Source organism: Microcebus murinus, chromosome 2 (genome assembly GCF_040939455.1).
Source record: "Microcebus murinus isolate Inina chromosome 2, M.murinus_Inina_mat1.0, whole genome shotgun sequence".
Taxonomy (NCBI): domain Eukaryota; kingdom Metazoa; phylum Chordata; class Mammalia; order Primates; family Cheirogaleidae; genus Microcebus; species Microcebus murinus.
In genome coordinates, this window is record NC_134105.1 from 108,785,968 (window position 1) to 108,811,347 (window position 25,380).

Genomic DNA, 25,380 nt, shown 5'->3' on the forward strand with positions numbered 1-25,380 from the left:
AGTGGAAAGGATGACTTCCTCCTAGGTGTTGCATCAAGCCTATATTGTGTTACTAACATATTAACACAGTAGTAAGACATTTTCACTTTTACATGTCTTTCACAGAAGTTCTCAGGAAAAGGTTTAAGAAGCCCTAGATTTGTTAAGCTAACACTTTGTGTGCTTGTAAATAAAGAGTATTGAATTATATATTTCCAGATACATCGACAAAAGGAAATACAACTCTATCCAACTACAAGACACATATTCAAATAAAATGTGTACCTTCTACAGCACTATATTTATATATCTCTGATATTTAAGTCATCTTCGTTGGCATGATTGATTAAGTCACTGTCCATTGGTGACTGAATCAAACTCCAGTGCCTCTCCTGTCCTCATAGGAGGAGAGGGGGGACAAAAGGTTTCCATCCTCTAGTCCTCTGGTTGGTTTCCCTGACAACCAGCCCCTCACCCATAGGGACTATCAAAAAATCAGCTCATTAACATTAACTCGGGCACGGTTAAAGGGGCTTATTATAAGTAACACAAGATACTCCTTTCACTTTTATCACTTGGATGATTTTTCATTTCTTCCTTCTTACCTCTGTTACCCAAGCTAAGTTGCAGTGGCGTCATCATAGCTCTCCACAACCACAAGCTGCTGAGCTGAAGCTATCCTCCTGCCTCATCCTCATTAGTAGCTCGCACTACAGGTGTGTGTCACCATGCCTGGCTAAATTTGTAATATTTAGTACAGATAAATCTTGTTATGTGACCCAGGCTAGTCACACAGTACTGACCTCAACTCATCCTGCTGCTTCGGCCTCCCAAACTCCTGGTATTAGAAACGCGTGCCAACATGCCTGGTCACTCTGGAGCTATTTCAGGAATGGGGAGGAACTACCAAATATTATAACAAACAGGTTTGATGTCTATCCTGGTTGCATCTATCACCATGGGTCGTAAAAAGGGAACATTGTCTCCAACTCACAAGCGTACAACTTAATGTTTTTTGACTTTTTGATGGCATAAAGTAGACACCATACTTGGAATACTCATACAACCATTCTATTTTTCATGTTCAGTACACTATACAATAAATTACGTAGGATATCCCAGACTCTCTTTTAAAAATGGGTTTTGCATTATTTCATTTCGTGCACCCATAGGCTAATGTAACTATTTTGAGCACATATACAGCTGGGCTCAGCTATGATGTTCACTAGGTTAGCTATATTAAACGCATTTTAAACTTACAGTATTTTCATCTTATGATGGGTTTACCAGGATATAATGCCATCTTAAGACAAAGGGCACCTGCATTTCTTAACTTTCAAGCATGTCAGGATTTTCCAGTTACCTTTCCTCATGGATTTCAGTGTAAGTGCATTGTGATCAGAGAACATACTTTCAATGATTACAATCATTTGCTATTTAGTAAGCCTTGTTGTGACCCAGTGCATAGTAAATATTTTGGAAGTTTCCTAGGGGTGTCTACAAACGATGTATACTTGGCAGTTGTAGCATGCAGTGTTCTGTGTATGGCCACTAGGTCAAGTGTCTTCACCATGCTATTTGAATCTACTGCATCTCTGCAGGCTTTTTCTCTGCTTGCTGTATTAACTACTGAGAGAAGTAGGTTAAAATCTCCCACTATGGTCTTGGATTTGTACATTTGTCTTTGTAGTCCTGACAATGTTTGCTTTTTCTACTTTGAGACCATATTGTTGGTATGTAGAAACTTAGAATTGCCATATTCCTGAAGATTTAATTTTTCATTGTATGAAATAACTCTCTTTATAGCTAGGTTATTAGCCGCTCAATAAAAAAAAAAAACTTGCAAGCATTGGATATGCAGAAAGAGTGACCATCCAGAAGGCTGCCTATAAGAAATCTCAAAGCACAGACACGGCAAAGGAGCCATGACCTCAGCTTTCTGCAGCACAAGGATGGGCAATTCTGAGGCAGTTTCTCAGAGAAACTGTAAGTCACCATCATCACCATCAATCTCAGAAGTCTACAACACTGAGAGCACACTGGGAGTTCTAGCCCTACCAAGTAATCTCTACCACATACAAATGACCATGTGTCTGATTTTTTCTTTTTTTTTTTTCTTTTGGCAAGTGAAAACAGATTTTAAATCAACTATAACAATGATTTCACAAAAGAAAATATATGTTAATGACAGCAGAGGAAAGTCATCATCTCAACATAAATATATACTTTTAGCTTAAATAAATCCATTTTTATAAAAAATAATATTTCTCATTATTTTTCTCATTTTGCAATGAACCAATGCAAACTCATTCAGGTCAGCAGGAGGCTCATTCTATGGTAGCACTGGTCCTCAGACTGCATTTTGAATCACTGATTCGGTACAAACTCCTCCTGATGCTTCACTACCTGCTCCATCATTCCAGTCCCAGTGTCATTCCCAGGCTCCTGAGCAAAAACGTTATGACACCTCTCCTCCCTCACCAGTGGAATGCATGACTTCCTCCAAGATATTCCATCAATCCTATATTGTGTTATTAACATCTTAACACAGTAGGAACACATTTTCACTGTTTAGAGTTCTTTCACAGCACTTCTGAGGAAAAGGTTTAAGAGGCCCTAGATTTGTTAAGCTAACACTTTGTGTGCTTGTAAATATAAAGTATTGAATTATATGTTTCCGGATACATTGACAAAAGAAAATACAACTCTATCCAACTACAAGACACATATTCAATTAAATGTATACCTCCTATAGCACACTATATAACACTCTTAGATCTCTGATATTTAATGCATCTTCATTCAATGGCATGATTGATTGGGTCACTGTCCATTGCTGAATGAATCAAACTCCAGTGCCTCTCCTGTCCTCATAGGAGGAGAGGGGGAACAAAAGTTTCAACCCTCCTGTTTTCTGGTTAATTTCCCTGGCAACCAGCCCCTCACCCACAGGGACTATTACAAAATAGCCCCATAAACGTTAACTCGGGCATGCTTAAAAGGGGCTTGTTATGAGTAAAACAAGATACTCCATTCATTTTTATCCCTTTGAGGATTTTTCTATTTTTTCATTTTTAGCTCTGTTACCCAAGGTAAGGTGCAGTGGCGTCATCATACCTCTCTGCAACCACAAGCTGCTTGGGCGAAGCTATTCTCCTGTCTTACCCTCCTGCGTGGCTCGCACTACAAGTGTGTGCCACCATGCATGGATAATTTTGTAATATTTTGGACAGATGAATCTTGCTATGTGGCCCCAGCTGGTCATACAGTCCTGACCTCAACTCATCCTCCTACTTTGGCCTCCCAAACTCCGGGTATTACAGATGTGTGCCAACAAGCCAGGTTCTCTGGAGCTATTTCAAGAACTGGGAGAAATTACCAAATATTATAACAAATACGTTTCATGTCTATTGTGTTTTCTTCTCTGATCATGGGTTTACAAAGGGCATATGGTCTCCAACTCACAAGGGTTCAGCCTATAGTTTTTTTGACTTTATGATTGCATGAAATAGAAACCATACTTGGAATACTCATACGATTCTCATTTTCATGTTCAGTACACTATGCAATAAATTACATCAGATATCCCAGACTCTATATTTAAAATGGACTATGTATTATTTGATTTTGCTCAACCATAGGCTAATGTAACTATTCTGAGCACATTTATGTCTAGGCTAAGCTATGCTGTCCAGTAGGTTAAGTATATTACATGCATTTTCTTTTTTTTTCTCTTTTTCTTTCCTTTCCTTTTTTTTTTTTTAAGACAGAGTCTTCCTTTGTTGCCCAGGCTAGAGTGAGTGCCATGGTGTCAGAGAGGCTCACACAACCTCAATCTCCTGGGCTCAAGCAGTCCTGCTGCCTCAGCCTCCCAAGTAGCTGGCACTACAGGCATGTGCCACCATACCCGGCTATTTTTTTCTATGTATATATTAGTTAGCCAACTAATTTCTTTCTTTCTATTTTTATAGTAGAGACAGGGTTTTGCTCTTGCTCAGGTTGGTTTTGAACTCCTGACCTCGAGCAATCCGCCCACCTCAGGCTCCCAGAGTGTTAGGATTACAGGCGTGAGCCACAACGCCTGGCCTTCTTTTTTTTCAAAGGAGCCTAATAAGGTGATTTTTATTTATATTTTATTGCTACAGAAGAACAGGTTATACTCATGATAACAATTGTGTAAGAATAAAATGAATTATTATTTCAATTTTCAAGTTACACTCTCTTGGGATTCACAGGCTACAGCATGGCCTTTGTGGTTTCCTCACGATGGATAATCAAACCCAAAATTTATCATCCAAAATGAACTTTAGGGTCCTGGCCTATTACCATGAGCAGGTATTTTTTGTTTTTTGTTTTTGAGACAAGGTCTTACTCTGTCTCCCAGACTGGAGTCTAGTGGAGCAATCTTGGCTCACTGCAAACTTGACCTCCAGGCTCAAGTGATCCTCCATCCTCAGCCTCCTGTGTACCTGGGACTACCAAGCAGAGGCTCTAGCCCAGCTCCCAATTCAAACTTCCTACCATTGTCTAGTGAACAGCCCAATACCCAACATAAAGATCATGCAGCACAACCTTCAACACTGACAACCACAGGCGAACAAGACAAAGCAGAAAAGCTGCATTATAGATTTGTAGTGCACTTGCTGCTCCCCTGATGCATCAACATTCCAAAGTAGGAAAATATTAAGCAGGAGAATTCCCAGCAAAGAACAGGCACCCTTCAAACCAATTAGCCCTGAGTCAAGAAGAGAGGTTTCAGATGAGAAAAACTAGCAAGGGAACCCTAGCAACATATACAAACAGAACAATTCAATCCCACAAGGGATCACAATGGAGGCACACTGTGAACTGAAAACACAAAGAAATTGCCAAAATGTAAGACATAGAATTCAGAGTATGGATGGCAGATAAGGCAATGGAATAGGAGACAAAGTAGAAAATAGACAGAAACAAGCTAAAAAAATTTTCAAGAAATTAATGAAAAAGTCACTAAAGAGCTAGATGACATAAGAAAGGACATCATAGAACTTAAAAAATGAGACAGTCACTTAGAGAATTTCAAAACACAACAGAAAATCTCAGCAACAAACTAACCAAGAAGAAGAGAGAATATCACAGCTTATAGACAAGGGTCTTGAGCTAACCTAGTCATTTAAAGAGGCAGAGAAGACAACAAAAATGACAGAGCAATCACTTAGAGAGATATGCAAGGTGAACTAACATATGAATTATAAGTATCCCTGAGTGAACTAATGTACGAATTTTAAGTATCCTGAGGGACAAGGAGAAATAGCTAAAAGCATGGAAATCTATTCAAGGGAATTAATTATTAAGGAAAACTTCCCTAGTATCATCAGAGATCCAGTTATCAAGATACCAGATGGTCATCAACACAAGGAAAATTCATAATAATTAGGACATCTCCAAGACACATTAGTAATCACCCTGGCCAAAGTCAAAATGAAAGAGAAAATTCTACAAGCAGCTAGATGTAAGCAACAGCTGACATACAAAGGAAAACCAATCAAGATAACAGCAGACTTCTTAACTGAAACCTTACAAGCCAGAAGGGAGTGGGGCCCCATCTTGAATCTTCTAAAACAGAACAATTACCAGTCTAGAATTTTATATCAAGCAAAACTAAGTTTCACAAGTAATGGAAAAATTAAGTCTTTAACAGATAAGGAAACACTCATAGGACTTGTCATCAACAGACCTGCCCTGGAGGAAATACTCAGAATTGCATCATCTGTGAATCAGCACAAGACATATCCAACAGTGTAAAATTATCCAAAAAAGCTAAAGCTCACAACTCTTATAAAACAATACCATAAGAGGGAAAATAAAGCAATAAGATACTGTCCCTTTTTGTATCACCGAATACATGAACTCCCACACACTTAAAACAAATTCTACTAGAGCCAAAAGTGGAAATATATAGTAGTAGTGCAATTAGTGGGGACTTCCACACCACACTGTTAGAGCTGGACAAATCATCAAAGCAGAAAATAAATACAGAAACACTGATCTTAAATGGGACCCTAAAACAAATGGACCTAACAGACATGTACAGAACAACCTACCCCAAAATTACTGCATATACATTCTTCTCATCATCATGTGGGACATTCTCCAAGGCTTTATTTTAGCCCACAATATATGTCTCAATAAATTCTAAAACATTGAAATCATACCATCTATCTTCTCAGACCATAGTGGAATAAAACTAGATATCAATTACAATACTGACACTCAATTATACGCATCGGCATGGAAATTAAACAACCTGCTGCTGAACAATTGTTGGGTCAATAATTAAATTAATATGGAAATCACAAAGTTCCTTGATCTGAATGACAAAGGAGACACAAGCTTTCAAAATCTATGGGATTCCCCTAAGGCATTTCTAAGGAAAACTCATAGTCCGAAATGCCCACATCAAAATGTCAGAAATATCATACAGTAGCAACCTAATAACACATCTCAAAGACCTAGAGAAGGAAAACCAAACAAAAGCACAAGCCAGAAGAAGAAAAGAAATAACAAAGTTAGAGCAGAACTAAATGCAATGGAAAACAACAACAACAAAAATAATAATACAAATGCTCAGTGAAACAAAAAATTGGTTATTTGACAAGATAAACAAAATTTATAGACTTCTTGCTAAATTAATCAGAAATAAATGAGAAAGAACCCAAATGAGCTCAATCAGAAATGAAAAAGGATATATTACAACTGATAGTGCAGAAATACACAACATTGTTGAAGGATACTAAGAAAATATCCACGCACATAAACTATAAAATGTAGAGGAAATTGACAAATTCCTGGAAACACACAACCTTCCAAGACTCAATCAGGAAAAAATAGAACTCCTGAACAGACCAGTAATGACCAGCAAGATTAAAGCAGTAATACAATGTTTTTCAACAACAACAAAAAAAGCCCCAGACCAGATGGATTCAAAGCCAAATTCCACCATGCTTCCAAGATATCCATAGTGAAGAAATGATACCATAACATTGAGAAGAAGGAAATCTTCCCCAACTCATTCTATGATGCTAGTATCATCACCCTGATATCAAAACAAGGAAAGGACACAACAAAAAAAGAAAACTATAAACAAATGTCCCTTATGAATATAGACACAAAGATACTCAATTAAATACCAGCAAACTAAACGCAAAAGCACAGCAAAAAAATAATCCACCATAACCAACTGGACTTCATCCCAGGAAGGCAAGGATGATTCAACATATGTAAACCAATAAATGTGATTCACCACATAACCAGAAGCAAAAACAAAGACCATATGATCATCTCGGTAGATGAAAAAAAAAAAAAAAAAAAAACAGCATTCGACAAAAATCCAGGCCCCTTCCATGATAAATAGCCTCAACACACTAGGCATAGAAGAAACATATCTCAAAATTATAAAAGCCATATAAGACAAACCCACAGCAAGTACTAACTAGGGAAAAGTTGAAAGCATTCCCTCTAACAACTGGAACAAGACAAGTATATCCACTGTTACCACTTCTATTCAGCATAGTATTGCAAGTACTAGGCAGATCAGACAAGAAAGAAATCAAGGATATCCAAATTGGGAAAGAGGAGGCCCAACTATTTCTTTTTGCTGATGATATGGTCCTGTATCTAGAAAACCCCAAAGATTCCACCAAGAGACTCCTGGAATTGATGAATAAATTCAGCAAAGTCTCAGGATACAAAATCAATATACACAAATCAATAGCATTTCTATATGCCAATAACACTCAAGCTGAGACTCACATGAAAGGCTCAATTCAAAATACCAATTTTGATACATTCAAAATACCTGCAAAGAGAATAAAATACCTGGGAGTATGCTTAACCATGGAAGCGAAAGATCTCTATAAGGAGAACTATGAAACACTGAGGGAAGAATTTGCAGACAATGCAAATGGAAAAACATATCCTCTTCATGGATTGGTAGAATCAATATTGTGAAAATATCTATACTATTCAAAATGGTTTACAGATTCAATGCAATCCCCATAAAAATACCAATGGTCTATTTCACTGATCTAGAAAAAAAAATAATTTCAAAACTTTGTTTGGAACAAGAGAAGAGCCCAAATAGCCAAGAAATCCTAAGCCAAAAGAACAAAGCTGAAGGCATCACATTACCAGACTTTAAACTATACTACAAAGCTATAGTAACCAAAACAGCATTGGATTTTTACAAAAATAGAGACATAGACCAATGGAACACAATAGACAACTCAGATATAAAACCATCTACCTACAACCAACTGATCTTTGACAAAGCAGACAATAAGATACACTTGGGAAAAAAAGCCCTATTAAATTACTGATGCTGGGAAAATTGGATAGCCAAAGGCAGAAGACTGAAACACAACCCCTATCTATCACCACTCACAAAAATTCATTAAAGATGGATAAAAGACTTACATGGAAGGAGTGACACCATAAGAATTCTAGAACAAAAAGTAAGACAAAGTCTTTTAGATATTGGCTTAGGCAAAGAATTTATGACAAAGACCACAATGGCAATTATAGCAAGAACAAAATAAATCAATGGGACTTGATTGAATTAAAAAGCTTCTGCATAGCTATGGAAATAATCAACAGAGCAAATAGACAAACTACAGAATAGAAGAAAATATTTGCAATCTGCACATGTGATAAAAGGCTAATATCCAGAATCTAACACCTGGAACTCAAACAAATCAGCAAGGCAAAAATAAACAATTCCATTAAAAAGTGGGCTAAAGATCTGAACAGAAGTTTTTCCTTTTTTTTATTTATTTATTTTTTATTTTAGCGTATTACAGAGATACAAGTGTTAATGTTACTTATATTGCCCATGCCCCCCGCCCCCGTCGAGTAAAAGCTTCAAGTATGTCCATCCCCCAAACGTTGCACATCTTACTCATTGTGGTTGTATACACCCATCCACTCCTCCCCCCTCCCACCCTACCGACCCGATAAATGTTACTCCTATATGGCCACTTAGGTGTTGATCCTTTAATGCCAATTTGCTGGTGAGTACATGTGGTGCTGGTTTTTCCATTCTTGAGATATTTCACTTAGTAGAATGGGTTCCAGCTCTATCCAGGAATATACAACAGGGGCTATATCACCGTTGTTTCTTAAAGCTGAGTAGTACTCCATGGTATACATATACCACATTTTATTGATCCACTCATGAATGGATGGGCACTTGGGTTGTTTCCATAGTTTTGCAATTGTGAATTGTGCTGCTATAAACATTCAAGTGCGGGTGTCTTTTTCATAAAGTGACTTATGATCTTTTGGGTAGATGCCCAGTAGTGGAATTGCTGGATCACATGGTACATCTACTCATATCGCTTTGAGGTATCTCCATATTGCTTTCCACAGAGGTTGAACTAGTTTGCAGTCCCACGAACAGTGTAGGAGTGTTCCTCTCTCTCCGCATCCACGCCAGCATATGTTGTTAGGGGACTTTTTGATAAAGGCCATTCTCACTGGAGTTAAGTGATATCTCATTGTGGTTTTGATTTGCATTTCCCTGATGATTAGAGATGTTGAACATTTTTTCATATGTTTGCTGGCCATTATTCTGTCTTCTTTTGAGAAGTTTCTGTTCATGTCCTTTGCCCATTTTTTGATAGGGTTGTTTGATTTTTTCTTGCTGATTTTCCTGAGTTCTAAATAGATTCTAGTTATCAGCCCTTTATCAGATGTGTAGCTTGCAAAAATTTTCTCCCATTCTGTGGGTTGTCTGTTTGCTCTTTAAGCAACAAAAATAAACAAATGGGACTTAATGAAATTAAAAAGCTTCTGCACAGCCAATGAACAGAAGTTTTTCAAAAGAAGATAAACAAATGGCCAACAAACATACGAAAAAAAAGCTCAACATCCCTAATCATTAGGGAAATGCAAATTAAAGCCACAATGACTTATCACCTTACTCCTCTTAGAATGCATTTTATTAAACAGTTCAAAAACCATAGATGCTGGCATGTATGCACAGAGAAAGGAACATTTATGTAGTGTTAGTGGGACTGCAAATTAGTACAACCCCTATGGAAAACAGTATAGACATTTCTTAAAGAACTAAAGGTAGACCTACAATTTGACCCATCAATCCCCATACTGGGTAGATGGGTACCAACACTACCCACGGCTTCCCAAAGAGACAATACAGCCACCAGCCGGAGACACCTCCCTGACATTCCAATAAAAAAGTGGTTGAAGTAGAACCAACCAGAGCCATAGACATTCTTTGAAATCTGCTAGAGTGTTTTACTCCCTGCAGGAAAACAATTCAAGGACACACCACGCTTTGATGAAATATGATTTATTCTCTTTTCCTCTGCCATTAACAACCCAGTTGGTAAGTTGTTCCTCATCCTTGGGATCCCACGGTTAGGACAGGAGGTCTCACACCCCTCTCAGCGGTAGAATAGAAGCACAGCTGCGTCAGTTATCTCCCGGCTGTTGCTGTAACCAATGTGAGTTCCATATCCATTCCAATCAAAGGAAGAGAAATCCCCACACTGGCGGGGATTGCCCTCTGGGAAGAACCCTCCTCCACCGATGCAGTGCTGCCAAAAAGGGAGAGGAAGAGACAGAGATGAGAGATCTGCTGGTGAGGCCAATGACAGCCTAAGGGCCAAGTCCAGGTCAGTCTTTGGTCCTCAAGAGACTCGCCATTGGCAGCGTTGATCTTTTCCCTCCATGAAAACCTCTATACATTTAGCTTTAGTGACCTCATTGTCTCCTCCTCACTGTCCTCCAACTTTTCTGAACACTCATTCTAGAATTCTCTGGTGGGACTCTTCCTTCATGAATTCCTTAAGTGTTTCTTCTCACTACAGGACACCTCTCCCTGTCCCTTATAGATTGCATGACCACATTGGCTTCAGTTACTAACAATTCACTATGACATCCAAATCTCTATCTCCTGTGCAGATGTTTCTTGTGCTGAAGAATTTGAAATCCAACCCATGTCTCTACACAAGAATCTCAAGCTCCATATGACTAAAGACAGTTAAATATTCCTAATGGACCACAATCCAGACACTCTGACTTAGTAAATGACACTCATTCACCCAAACGAAAACCATGATGTTGTTCTGGTCTTTTTCTCTTCCCATCCTCTGTATTCAACCAGTATTCAATGTAAACACTTTAGAAATCATCAATATCCATCATATATCCTCACAGGCATATGGTGGGGTGGAATCAGTGAGGTTTCCAGAATGTGATTCCAGGACCCTCCTGGAAACCCCCAACACACTGTGTAACTATGCAAGCCCAGGCCAGGGTAAGGGAGGACCAGTTTTCTCTGAAATCTAAACCACAGATGAAGGACAAGGAATCATAGCTTCAACAGGCTTCCACAGAATGTTCCCGCATGGAAGCCTCACCCCAGCTGCAGGAGACTGAGTGCTTTATCCCAAAGGCTGAGCATCCAGCAGTGGCTCTTGTGAAGCCTCAGCCCTCAATTTCAGTGTTCAAAGGTACAGGATGTCTGTACCTGGACAAAGGGTCCCGCAGCTCTGCCCCTGAAACCCAACAATGACCAAGAGAAAGTCACACTCCCACACACATACACACACTCACACCACACTCATACCACACCCAACACACATACCAACGCACAGTGACAAACTCAGCCTTACAGCCCCTTTGGTCCCCACAAAGACTCACATGCTGAGGGTGACATCCAGTAACCTTCATTCCAGCACACAAGGCATTGGCTGCTGTCTCGACACTGAATACCCTGAACTGGACAAATCCGGCAGTGAATTCCTCTGAAAACAAGACACAGGAAACAGCATTCAAGGAAGATGCTAGAAATAGCCTCTTTACTCCAGCCCAGAGATTCTCTATGCTGAAGCTCAGGCTACAGCCCAACTCTCCAGCCACACTGCTGGAGCTCAGCTCCTCTGAGGGCAACGATGGTTCATCCTGGCCCCAAACTACCCATCAGGGACATCTTCCCAGCCCAGGGACCAGGAGCTTGTCCTCAGGGAGGGCTTCTCGTCTGCCTGAGGCTTGTGAAGAGAAATTCAGCTATGCAGGATGATCACACTGAACACTTCCAAGTGCAGGGTTGCAGCCGTTAGGAGGAAGATTCACTCTGTTACTTGTCACATTTTTCTTACTCTTTTTTATTTTAAAATCCCAAATGTCAATGATAACAGCTTTAAACTTTATAGCACAGGCTCAGCCTCTGTGAAAGATACTATGCCACCAACTTTAGATTCACACAAAATAAACTAATGGTTACTCCTCACAATTACAAAAAGAAAAAAGGCCTCCCCATTTTGTGGGCTGTCCTGCCCTGTGTACATGAACCTGGCCTGGTCCTAACAAGTTCCTGAGGGGCTGACAGTGGGGTTGTCAGGAGTAAAGAGTCTGGAGCCAAATTTCCTCATTACAAATGCGAGCTCCCCTGTGTACCAGCCCTGTGACCTCAGCAAGTTCCCCAACCTCTCAGTGCGTCTGTTTCCTGCAATGAGGTTAATGACAGCGCAGCCGGGTGAGGCCGTCAAGCAGACCGAATGGAACCACACGGGTCACACGCATAGAAGACAACCAGGCCGTGGTGACTGATTAATAACTGCTACCTGTCCCAACTGAATGAATCCAATCAAAACTGAAACTCTTCCTACCAAGAGTTCAGAGGAGCATTAAAGACTCACTCTGGCCAAGAGGAGAGTAATAAGATGCCGTTTTCTGCTCATTCCCAAAATCATAGACCACAGGGAAAGCCGGGCCGTTGTCCCTCAAACATGTTCCTTCTTCATATTTCACAGGGTATTGCTGTGAAGAACAAAAAAGTTACTGAGGAGGCACAGTAGCTTTGTCCTTACCAATCATTCCCTCCCAGGATGCTGCCATTCGCTGAGGGCAAACAATGCCTTCTAAGTAACTGAGATTATCTCAGAGTCATTCAGAAGAGTCTTTCCCTTTTCTTGCTGCTTATCACTCGGAAGCATCCAATAGGCCAGACCATGTCATTCTCCTCACAATCTCTCTCTCTCTCTCTCTCTCTCTCTCTCTCTCTCTCTCTCTCTCTCTCTCTCTCTCTCTCTTCCCATTGCCTTCTGACCCAATTATCCTCTCCCATAGGTCTTTTCTCTTGCCTGGCTCAGAATTCCTGAGAGAAGCACGACAGAAGCCACCAGAAATCAAGATTAGGAGATGATGGGAGCCTGGACCACTAAAGACAGTTTCTGCCAAATCTCAGACACTTGCTTCTCTGCACACCCATAAAACCAGCCCCAGCCAGCTGCCCTGTGTACCTGGTAGAGGTGAAACAGATTATGTCCAAGTCCCAGGAGGAAGCCATTTTCTGTGTGGTACCTCAGCAGGGAGCTGTTACTCCAGTGCTTCAAGGGGGACTTGTTGGGCACATGCCAGATGCCCAAGTCCTGGGCCTGGATGTCGTAGTAGCCAGGGTTCTGCACAGCAACACACACTCAGCCTCACGGGGCCAGGGTGTCCCACGAGGCAAAGGCCCACACATGCAGCCCTCAGCTGAGCTGACAGCCCTGGGCTCTGGGTGTGGGGCAGGAGGTCGCATGTGCTCAGACACCCCCACTTCCAGCAGGTGAGGACTCCCCACCACCAATGTCCCTAACTGCCTCGGTGCAAGGAAGTTGAGATTCAAGATGTATAAGTATTCCCTTCCTCTTCTCCAGCCCTGTGTCCATGTCCCCCTTCCCACCCTCCCTCCTGCATGCTGTGGCCACACACACTCACTCCTCACCCTTTCCCAGTGCGTGGGAAGTGCCACCAACCTTGTAGTCGTCACTCGTGGCTGCCTCTGCAGACCCAAAGGTGTTGTAGTTGGCCCAGTTGTTGTCCCCCTCTGGGTAGTCTGCTCTGTTGCCCTGCTGACTGGACCAGCGATCGCCAACCGTGCACTTCCCATACATGTTGTTTTCGTGCACGCTGGCCACCAGGGTCCAGCCGCCACCCACAGTGGTCATGTCACAGAAGGTCTGGTAGACGACACCATCCTCGCTGCAGAGGAAATACAGGCCATCTGCAGACAGAACCAGCCAGAGCCTGTCTGAGAGCTCACGGCCATCTCAGCCCCACGACCACAGAGGCCCGAGGAACCAGACACATGGCCTAAAGCCTCCTCCCTGAGTCCTGCCACTAAGTGTTCCTGGGGGGCCTGGAATCTCCCAGAGCTCAGAAGATCACCTTCCTGAGACTGAGGCAGAACACAGAGTCAACAAAACTCCCAGTGGCCAGTGTCATTCCTCCCAGGTTAAACATGGAATTATCCTATGACCCTGCAACTCCACTGCTAGGTTTATATGCAAAAGAATTGGGGAAAGGGACTCAAGCAGATGCTAGTGCAGCAGTGTTCATTGCAGCATGAGTCACAAGAATCAAAGGGAGAAACAACCTGAATATTTATCAACATATGAACAAACAAAATGCAGGGTGTATATATGTGTGAGTGTGTGTTTGCTTACATGTATACAGACACAGTGGATAAAAAGCAATGACATATCCATGCTACAACATGGATAGATCTTGAAAACACTTTGCTGAGTGAAATAAGCCAGACACAAAGAGACAAATATCACATGACTCTGCTTATATGAGGTAACTGGAAAAGCCAAATCCATAGAGACAGAACGCAGAATAGCAGCTACCAGGGGCTGGGGGAGAGGGCAATGTGGAGTTGTTGCTGAGTGGGTACGGAGGTGATAAACAATTGCAGAGATAGGTAGTGGCAGATAAAATTTTAGGTTTAAAATTAAAGTGACAAATTTTATCCAATATGTAATATATATACATTTTACTACAATTTTTTCTTAGCTTCAGAAAGAAATACCTCCTAGAGAACAAAACTCTGATTGCCCTGAGAGGGCTCTGTTTAAATGTCTCATCACTCACCACCTGAGCTGGGGTACTCAGCTTTGATATCCTTGCAGCTTCTGAGCAGAGATGGGAACGCAGAAGAGCTGGACGAATGCTCAAAGGAAGTATTAGCCTCTAGAGAAAATGCAAAGTTTTATTCTCACTGCCGATTTGTTACAAAACCCATCCTCTCCTTGTCACTAGTCCCAAATAATTCCACCCCGTGGTAGCAGAGCCTCACTGCCAGGGTGGTAAAGCCCAGAGATATCCAGTGTCATATTCATTCAGCCCATTGGACCCAACACCCAGCACAGGCTTCATGCATGCCTGCCTCCACGTGACCTCACCCTGTGTCGGGCCCTGCCCTAAGCACTGGGCAGTCAAAGAAATTCAACATCCCCCCAAGAGCTTGCCCCTAGAGGGAGTTGTTGATAAGTCATCAAAAAAATTATATTGAGAAGAATGAATGATAAAGACAGACAAGGCCAGGTGCGATGGCTCACAACTATAATCCTACCACTCTGGGAGGCTGAAGTTCGAGGATCACTTGACGCTAGGAATTCAACACCAGCCCGAGGAAGAGTGAGAACTTCTCAGTATAAAAAAAAAAAATAGAAAAATCAGTGAGGTATGGTGGTGCACACCTGGAGTCTCACCTACCTAAGATGCTGAGGCACGAAGATCACTGGAGCCTGGCAGTATAAGGCTGCAGTGAGCCTGGATGATGCCACTGCACTCTAGCTTGGGTGACAGAGCAAGATCGTGTCTCAAAAAACAACAAAACAAAAACAGATAGACAAGCTCAGGAGAGCAAAAGAAAGACTATGAGGGGAGAATGCAGAATGGAAAGGACAGACTGGAGAAAGGGCAGCTGTTTGGGAGTACAAGGGGGCAAGGCAGGGATTGTCTCGTGTCTTAGTGACAGGTGTCCTCCTTAGCTTACACTGAGAGAATAAACATGATTCATCAGTAGGAAGAAAAAGAGACTTCAAGGCAGGGAGGATAGCATGTCCCAGAGCTTGGAAAGGAGGAAAAAAAGCATAATTCAGCCTGCTGAAGAAATATAAGTAGCTCAATGTGGCTGAAACACAGGATGTGAGGTAGGGAGCAGAGGTAAGACTATGGCGAAGAAACTGGCAGAAACACAGAATGAAGAATCTTATATGCTAATACTGAGGCTAAAGAATCCACAAACTATTCTAAATATCTAGATGAATGACAATAATTGCAGGCTTAGAGGTCAAGGTATTCAGTTGTAAGTAACTCAGTGCCTACTAGTTGAGTGTCCTTGGAATTTACTTAACATATCTGAGCCCCAGTTTCCACATGCCTAAAACAAAGCTACTGAGATGTTTCTGGGAAGATGAAGTGAGAAGATATTTAGAAACAGCCTTTACTTATGTCAAAAGGAATAAATAACACTGAAGACAAATACAAATTTTAAAATGCCATTGTTACTTCTGGTAAAGAAAGGAAGACTGTGAAAAGAATTTTCTCTGGGCAAAAAGCAGAAAGTGCAATTCCCACGGCAATTCCCATGGCCAAGGCCACAGATGTGGGGAGTGGCTGGGAGCAGCCCCATTCTCACCAGAGCCCCTTCAGGGCCACACAGGGGCACAGAGCTGGACCCAGGACATGCCTCGGGCAGCACCATCACAGCTACAGGCCAGATTCCTCCCACAAGAGGCCAGAAATCAGCACTTTGCCTACATCCAAGTCAACCTCTGTGCATCTCAGAGCCATCCCCTGTGGCCCAAGAGAGACCAGCATCCTGGGAACCACCCAGCTGGTTTTGTTCCTCTTGAACACTAGAGCTCAGTGGAGGAACCTCAGCCCTGAGAGAGGTGACTCACTTTGACTCCACCCTCTGGTGGCCACAATGAGGAACAGCAGGAAGCCAAGTTGGGTCATTGTGACCTAAAGAAAACAAGATGAAGGTCACTCTTGTCAGGGTCCATTTTTTCACAGCTGTTGTCCTGGTTCTTTGGCTCCTTCCTTGGACAAATCACAAGCAGGGCTGGTGACACAGAGCCATGACAGACACTTAGCACTTCCACACAGCAGCTTCTATTGCAGGCTTTTCAGCATAGAAGTAGAAGCAAAAGTCCGTTTCCTGAGGGGAAACAGGTCTGTCTCCCCAAGTTGAGGAGACACTGGGGTTTTGCCACGCTTCTGCTTTTATGGCTATGCCTTCTGATATGCTAAATGGTGGGTGGAATATTCATTATTTCCCTGTGAGAGGAGGGGCGTTCTTAGACCTAAGGGCCCTCCCCAATGTTATCCTTACAGGGTAACTTCCAGGAGTTGCCATGACATTTGTAAACTGCCATGGTGCTGGCGGGTGTGATTTTTACTATGTCAATGGGGAAAAGGTCACTTTGGGTCATGAGCTCCTACGTTCTGCACGTGCTCCTGGACAGGGAAAGTCCCCAACCACAAATTCCTGCAGATGTGGCTTAGGTTCTACATGCCCATTGGCCTCCTCATTTCTGCCTTCCTTGCCTTTTCCTGGGATTACTGTGGCCCACCTGCACCTGTCCCTAACAACTGTCTTCACCACATTTTTCTCTACATCCCTGCTCCCACCACTGTCCGATCCTACAAAGACTCCAAAGCCCCTTGCCTTTGCTTTCAATTCCACACATCTCTGGGACCAAAAGCAGACCTGAGCTCAAACCAGGATTACCCACTCACAGACATGTGAGAATCTCAGCTGAGCTCCCTCCAGAACAGGGAGCTGCCTCCTCCCTCACAGCAGCCAGGAGCTCAGAGTCAGCTGCCAGCTGGGTGGAGCTTTCTCTGCAGAGGCCCCTGCTGTGGGTGATGCGCTGGGCCCTTTATGGAGAAAGCCCAGCGGGGCCTGGCCCAGGCCACCAGCCCACCCTCCCCTGGCAGGATGCCCGGTGCAGGTGAGGACTCAGGCCAGGTGCTTTACACAACGATAACTCATGCAATTAGCAGGCTCTAAAGGACAAATCTTAAAGGTCACCTGCTAGCCTACTGGTGTTGTTCCCAGATTTGGTGACTCCATGGACCAATATATTTCCCAAAGAAAATAGATGAAGAGACTAACTAGAGTTGCCATGGAGTTTTTGTTTGTGTCTTCCTTTCTTGCAAAAAAAATTTTTAATTAAATATCTACAATAATCATCATTTCATACAGAAAGGACATTTTAACAGCAAAATAGGAAAATGATCATTTCACAAGAAATATAAATCGTTAGATTGAATATACACAGTTTCACAGAAAGACTCACCACTTCGTCCTTAATTTTTCCCATTTTTCCACAAACTAGTGAAAATTTGCTACAGAGTACATTTGAGACTAAATCAAATGAGTCAGTCAAATGATGTTTCAAACCTCCTGTATCATTCCCATCCTGATGTCATCCTTCACTTCTTAAACTCTCCCTTCAGCCATAATAGAATTGATCACATCCTCCTCAGTGACGACATATATTACCATGTAATGTCATTATAGCATGAATAATATTGCAGTTCTTAGGAAAATACCGTGAATCTCTTTTTTGTGAAGCTAATAGTTTCTACTTTGTAGGATCATAGTACTGGTTTACAAAAAATACTCAGATGTATTGGTAGACCAAAATAAAATAGCACCCAAGAAGAAAAGCTCCAGAGAAAATGTATACTTAGTTTAGTACTTTCTTTTTCTGATCTTAAGATGCATTTTTTTCATATTTTATCAGCTTTACCCTCATTATGCATCTCTTCATTAGTGGTACATAAGTCCTGGAACAACCTACAATTGACAGCATCTAATAGCCAAAATTGTGGATCTGTTCATGTACCATGGACATTCCACCTTCTAACCACCATCATCCCACAATCAGTGATTCTGTCCTGGAATTCTACTTCCCACTTCCTTCTGAACCTGTTCCCAAACCATCTCCTCCAAATCCCATGGCCATTGACACTTGTTTAGTTCAAGTCTAGATCAGTTTGGATGCTTTCAACTGTGACTAATAGAAAACCCATCTCAAAGTGACTTAAACAAAAAGCAAAACATCATGAAATCTGAAATCCAAAAGAGAGAGCCGGCTCAGGGCTGGGGGAACTCAGCAGCTTCCCGATGTCTGAAGGACCTAGGCTCTTTCAGCCTCTCTACCTTGGCTTCCTCCTGTGTCTGAGTACGAGATGGTTATGGGTGTTCCTGGCACCACTTACAAGACAGGGGAGAAGAGGGATCATCTCTTTCTGTGGTTCCTTTTTCAGAGAGAGCAAGCTTTGCTCACAGACCTCCTGTACATTTTTCCTCATGTCTCATTGGCCAGGGAAGATCACGTGCTTTCCTAGTTTGCTTGGTTGCCATAACAAAATACCACACGCTGGGTGGCTTAGACAACAGAAATTTGCTTTCTCACAGTTTTGGAGGCTAGAAGTCCAAGATCTACATGTGGGCAGGGCTGGTTTCTTCTGAAGTCTGTCTCCTGGGCTTACAGATCGCCACATCCCCTTGTGTCCCCACGTGGTCGTTTCTATGTGCTCATTCGAGGTGGATTGTTCACACGTCTGAAAGCAATGAAGAGCCCGTTGCTATTGGTCAGTGCAATTGTATGAACGCCTGGCACTTGCCCTCTCCGCCTTTCTCTTGCCCCCTCTGGGCCTTATGTGTGTTTTAGATTAGCCTCCTTAATCACAAATCTTTCATGAGAGGAGTTAAAAGGATAACTCTAGAACCAACAAGGAATGTTACTGGATTGACAGTGAAGAGATCTGGAGGAAAGAGAAAGAAATGCTAGAAGATATCTATTGCAGCCAACTGGTATTGCACTACTCAGCCTAATTTGGGATTGAGGAGCGTGCCAGAGTTTGAGGCTAGGTCATGGCTAGTGACAAGCTGGAAACTATTGCGGGGGGTGTTCATAAATCCAGAAAATGCAATACACCATTACAAGCAATTGTCTACCCTTTGTAAGATCATAAAACAAAGGGATAGACATTGCTTTTAATGGAGTATTGCATTTTCTGGATTTAGATTCAGCATCAATGGCCAGTCCATGTCAAAATAATTCCAAGTGTACCAGAGGCATAAAACAAAAACCAACTTCACAGACCATGGGTGCACTGAGATGCAACAGTGTGGAAGAAACCCCTCCCCACACCTCGCTCCAGCCCAGCACCTGCATCTCCAAGTCACTTGGTTCTGTTTTATTGTTTAAAACAAAGAAAGCCTCATTGTAAAAATCAACACATATATTGAAAAAGAATTAAGATTTAACTATACAGTTTAATGAATTACAAAAATGGAAATACCTTTGTCATTATCATCCTGGTCAATAAATAACACTTTGCCAGCACCCCACAAGCTTCCTGTTGCCTCCACATCACAAACCTCTCCCTTTCCCCTAAAGTAATCACTAGCCTTAATGTAATCATCTCTTCCTTGTGCCTGTGCCACATTGTTTTCAGTCTTACAGATTTATAAAACATCTTGATATCCCATAGAGCAAGGCCTCCTACTTTGTTCTTCTTCAAGAGTATCTCAGTCATTCTTGGTCTTTTGCCTCTACATAAAATTTATAAGTCTCTTTAAATCACACACACACACACACACACACACACACACACACACCTTAGAATTATATTGAATGCATAGATCATTTTGTAAAGAACTGATGCTTTTAAAATATTGCTTGTAGAATATTTCCCCATTTATTTGGGTTTTCATTGCGTTCTCATAATTAAATCTTGTAGCTTTTCCATAGGGATTATGTGCATCTTTTATTGTATTTATCTCTAAGTATTTGACATTTTTTATGCTATCATAAATGGTATCTTTTTAAATTTCATTTTCTAATGCTTTGATGCTTCTATATAGAAAGACAACTGATTTTTGCCTGTAACCCCACTTCAGGAGGCCAAGGCAGGAGGGTCACCAGAGGCCAGGAGTTCAGGACCAGCCTGAACAACATAGCGAGACCCGATCACTACAAAAATTAAGAAAAAAGTTAGCCAGGTGTGTGACACACAGCTGTAGTCCTAGCTAGTTGGAAGGCTGAAGCAAGATTGCTTGAACTATGATCACTCCACTGTACTCCAGAGCCTGAGTGACAAAACAAAACCCTGTCTCTAAGAAGAAGGAAGCAATGAGAAAGAGAAGGAGAAGGAGAAGGGGAAGGGGAGGAGGATGGAAGGAGGGAAGGTAGGAGGGAGGGAGGGAGAGAAAGAAAAGGAAGGAAGGAGGAAAGAAAGAAGGGAGAGAGAGAGAGAGAGAGAGAGAGAGAGAAAGAAAGAAAGAAAGAAAGAAAGAAAGAAAGAAAGAAAGAAAGAAAGAAAGAAAGAAAGAGAAAGAAAGAAAGAAGAAAGAAAGAAAGAAAGAAAGAAAGAAAGAAAGAAAGAAAGAAAGAAAGAAAGAAAAGAAAAAAGAAAGGGAGAAAGAGAAAAGGAGGGAGGAAGGAAAAGAAGAAAGAAAGAAAGAAAGAAAGAAAGAAAGAAAGAAAGAAAGAAAGAAAGAAAGAAAGAAAGAAAGAAAAGAAAGAACCGATTTTCATGTCAACTTTGCAACCAGTGAACATTCTCTTTTTTACTCATTCTAATATTGATCTCTAGGTTATTTTGGATTTTCTACATATCAACTGTATAATCTGAAAAATTACAACTATTATTTCTTTTTTACCAATTATGCCTTTCAGTTTGTTTCTTGCCTTACTACACTGTAATGTGGACTATTAGAAAAGAAACTGGGTATCATCGTTTCCTTTCACAAAGGGAATGATTTTGATGTGGTACAATTAAGTATAATGTTGCTGTACTTCCTTATGAATAATCTTTATGAGATTAAAAAATTCCCTTGTTACTCACTAAACTAGGAATAGAAGGCAACTTCTTCAATTTAATGAAAAGCCTCTACAAATAATGTACAGTTAACATTGTATTTAATGGTGGAAGACTAAATACCTTCTCTCAAAGAATGGGAATAGAGCAAGGATGTCTGCTCTCATCACTTCTACTCACCATTGTCCTGGAGGTCCAAAGCACAAAGACTGAGAAGGAAAAAGTGATTCTGGGATGTCAGCCAAGTGATCTGGGCTTTAGTTAGGGTTAGAAAACTGTGCACTGGGAAAGGAAACTGAGGCCTGGTTGCACACGCACTGGGGCAGCATACCCAGGGGTCAGGCCAGATACAGTATCCAGATGTAGGATTGATCCTAGCCCTTAGTAGCCTGGTCCACTAGAGAGCAAGACTGGCCCTCCTGATGCAAGCCCCACTAGATAGCTTGACCTAGGCTCCAGGTCTCAGTTGTCTTGCAGATTGTTGCCTTGAAGATTGCTTCAGATACTGGGGAAGGCAACACTCTTCAAGACAACTGAGGCCTGGAGCCTCTGTTGAGCTACCAGGCAACTCAGAGCAATTGATTAGGGACCTTGCGAGTCACTGTGTCTGTAAGGCTTGGTGAGATTACAAACAGAGTTGTTTTCACTATAAGAATAAAATGGCTGTAGAAAGAAAGGAAAGAAAGAAAGAAGGAAGGAAGGAAGGAAGGAAGGAAGGAAGGAAGGAAGGAAGGAAGGAAGGAAGGAAGGAAGGAAGGAAGGAAGGAAGGAAATCCTTTGTTATACTTGTTTTCATCATGATTGAATGTTCAAAATATTCATGAATGATGTTATACCATGAATGTATGTCAAATTGTATCTGTCATCTTTTTAAATCTATCAATATGATAGATGTATTCTTTTTATCCTATTGTTATTCAAGAGAATTACATTAATTGATTTTCTAAAGTTTTGGTTTTTCTTTTCCTGACTTGTTTTTGTTTTTGTTTTTCAGACACTCTCACTCTGTGCCTGGGCTATAGTGCAGTGGTGTCATCATAGCTCACTGCAGCCTCCAACTCCTGGGCTCCAGGGATCCTCCTGCCTCGGCCTCACAAGTAGCTGAGACTACAGGTGTGCACCACCACGCGCCACTAATTATCTTATTTATTGTAGAGATTGGGTCAGGCTCTTGCTTAGGCTGATCTCAAACTTGTGTCCTCAAGTGATCCTCCCACCTTGGCCTCCCAAAGTACTAGCATTATAGGAATGAGCCACCACACTCAGTCTGAATTTCTAATGTTCAAGCAAACTTGCATTCTTGGAATAAACTCAACTTGGCAATCATGGATTCTTTTATGCATATATATATCTATCTATATATCTATATATCTATCTAGATATCTATATATAGATAGATATATAGAGAGAGATATGTATAAAGCTTGACAGTATTTTACTGAGAAACTGGGCATCTGTATTCATGCGTAAGATTTGTCTGTTATTTTCCTTTCACATGCTCTTTTGTGAGGTTTTGCCCTGACCGTTATGCTAGCTTTATAAAGTGAGTATGTAATAGTCTCTATTTGAATAAATTGGGAGTTACTTCTTCTTAAAAAGTTTCTTTGAACTCCTTGAACCTGAACTCTACCTATGGTAAGCTACTCAATCTTTGGTTGTAAGGAAAGCTCCTGTTAACTCTTGACTATACTCAACATTTCTGGCCACCAAAATGTGGGGGGTTTTCCACACCAAGCAATTCTCCAATTATTGGTAGATATAGGCATGGTGCCTTACAATTTAACTCAATATCGACAATTCTACCTGGAGACAGAAGAGACCCTGCAGGGTAAGAGATCAGGACCACATGACTGTTCCTCCATTCCTCATGCCAGTCACAAGTCCAGGTCTTCCATACTTTCACCGACCAGCTATACATGGGAGGTTCCCACAATCCCTTTCTTGAGGTCAATGAGTTCCTAGAATGGCTCATAGAACTCAGGGAAACCAATGCAAACTCATTCAGGTTGGCAGGAGGCTCATTCTATGGTAGCACTGGTCCTCAGACTGCATTTTAGATCACTGATCCAGTACAAATTCCTTCTGATGCTTCAATACCTGCTCCATCATTCCAGTCCCAGTGTCATTCCCAGGCTCCTGAGCAAAAACGTTACTCACTCCTCTCCTCCCTCACCAGTGGAATGGATGACTTCCTCCAAGGTATTGCATCAATCCTATATTGCGTTATTAACATCTTAACACAGTAGTAAGACCTCTTCACTGTTTACATGTCTTTCATGGCAGTTCACAGGAAAAGGTTTAAGAGTCCCTAGATTTGTTAAGCTAACACTTTGTATATTTGTAAATAAAAAGTGTTGAATCACGTTTTTCCGGATATATTAATGAAAGGAAATAGAACTGTATCCAACTCCAAGTCAGATATTCAGGTAAAACTTATACCTTTTATAGCACTGTATTTAACACTGTTATATCTCAGATATTTAATGCATCTTCATTCAATGGCATGTGATAGTTTGTATTTGATATTGAATGGCACAAATAATAATGGTGCCTTTTATGAATTACATATTCAGTGAAATATCTAGCTCTGACATGAACACATAGTTGGTACACTGGAATGAGAACTTCCTGTGGGCCCAGAGACTTGAGCTCCAGTCCAGGATCTGGTCCTAGTTAGCTCTGTGACACTGAGCAAACCCCTCCAGCCTTCTGGACTTCAGTTGCCATGTAAGTAAATGTGGATAACAAACTCTACCTCACAAGATTGTTGTAAGGAGTGAAATACCAGGAGCAACATGAGAATGTGTGCAAATGTGTGAAAAGCATGATTATCAGCAAGAAAAATTATTTCAAAAACCTTCTTTTTTTTCTCCCATTGCCACCAGCAGCTCACCTCAGCTGGGAAAACCAAAACTCAATCAACAACAGTGCATAGTGCCTATATTTTACATAAGGTTTTCTCCCACATACCAAGGGATACTAGCACATTGTATGATTAGGAAAGGATTCAGATGACATTTATTGAAATAAAGAACACTTAAATGTCTACAACTGCAAGAATAGACCTTAACCAGATCCCAGACCAGAGTCTGCTAAGGATGTAGTAATAGAAAGATTAGTCTTCAGTGTTTGGATATTCTAGGAGACTCTGCTAGAACAATTTTTTTGAGACAGTTCCTTGCTCTGTTTCCCAGGCTGGAGTGCAGCGGCATCAGAGCTCACTGCAACCTCAAGCCCCTGGGCTACAGCGATCCTCATGCCTCAGCTGGGACTACAGGTGTGTGCCATCATGCCTGGTTAATTTTTTATCTTTTTGTAGAGAGGAGGTCTTGCTATGTTGCCCAAGCTTCCACCGTCAGTTCCGTGCATCTCCATGACTCCTCCTCTGGCCCAGGACTTAGAACCCAGTTCAGCTCTACTCCCTCCGCCCCCCCCCCCCCGCCGCCCCCCGTCCCCCCCACCACCACCACCCCGGCCAGCCAGAAGGGAGCAGAAGGAACTGCTCTCCCAGGAGAGCGTTACCTGCACTGCACCCTCTGGTGGTCATGGAGAGGAACAGCAGGAAGCAGAGTCGGGTCATCGCCCTCTAAGGCTGGGTCCCCAAGCCCTGGGCTGCAGAAAAGTGCTGGTATGTGTCCTGTTCGGAATCAGGCTGCATAGCAGGAGGTGAGCAGGGGGAGAGTGAGCAAAGCTCCATCTGTATTTACAAACACTCCCCATAGC

At 41.8% G+C, this 25,380-nt stretch overlaps 1 protein-coding gene across 3 annotated transcripts in view; it reads right to left on the reverse strand.

The window, feature by feature from the left end:
* The window catches only part of LOC109730183 (intelectin-1-like), a 31,361-nt gene extending 12,268 nt beyond the window's left edge, over positions 1-19,093 (reverse strand). The window contains exons 1-8 of one of the 3 annotated variants that reach the window (XM_076000296.1): positions 19,048-19,093; positions 16,716-16,779; positions 14,899-14,997; positions 13,782-14,029; positions 13,284-13,442; positions 12,681-12,801; positions 11,683-11,786; positions 10,312-10,574 (exon numbers count right to left, since the gene is read on the reverse strand). In XM_076000296.1, the coding sequence (XP_075856411.1) occupies positions 10,422-10,574; positions 11,683-11,786; positions 12,681-12,801; positions 13,284-13,442; positions 13,782-14,029; positions 14,899-14,997; positions 16,716-16,779; positions 19,048-19,071 (972 nt within the window). In that variant the 5' untranslated portion in view covers positions 19,072-19,093 and the 3' untranslated portion in view covers positions 10,312-10,421. Of the gene's footprint in view, positions 1-10,311; positions 10,575-11,682; positions 11,787-12,680; positions 12,802-13,283; positions 13,443-13,781; positions 14,030-14,898; positions 14,998-16,715; positions 16,780-18,575; positions 18,669-19,047 lie in introns of those variants that run through there. The other 2 variants (XM_076000295.1, XM_076000294.1) reach the window with 2 other exon arrangements.
* Positions 19,094-25,380: the final 6,287 nt, after the last annotated feature.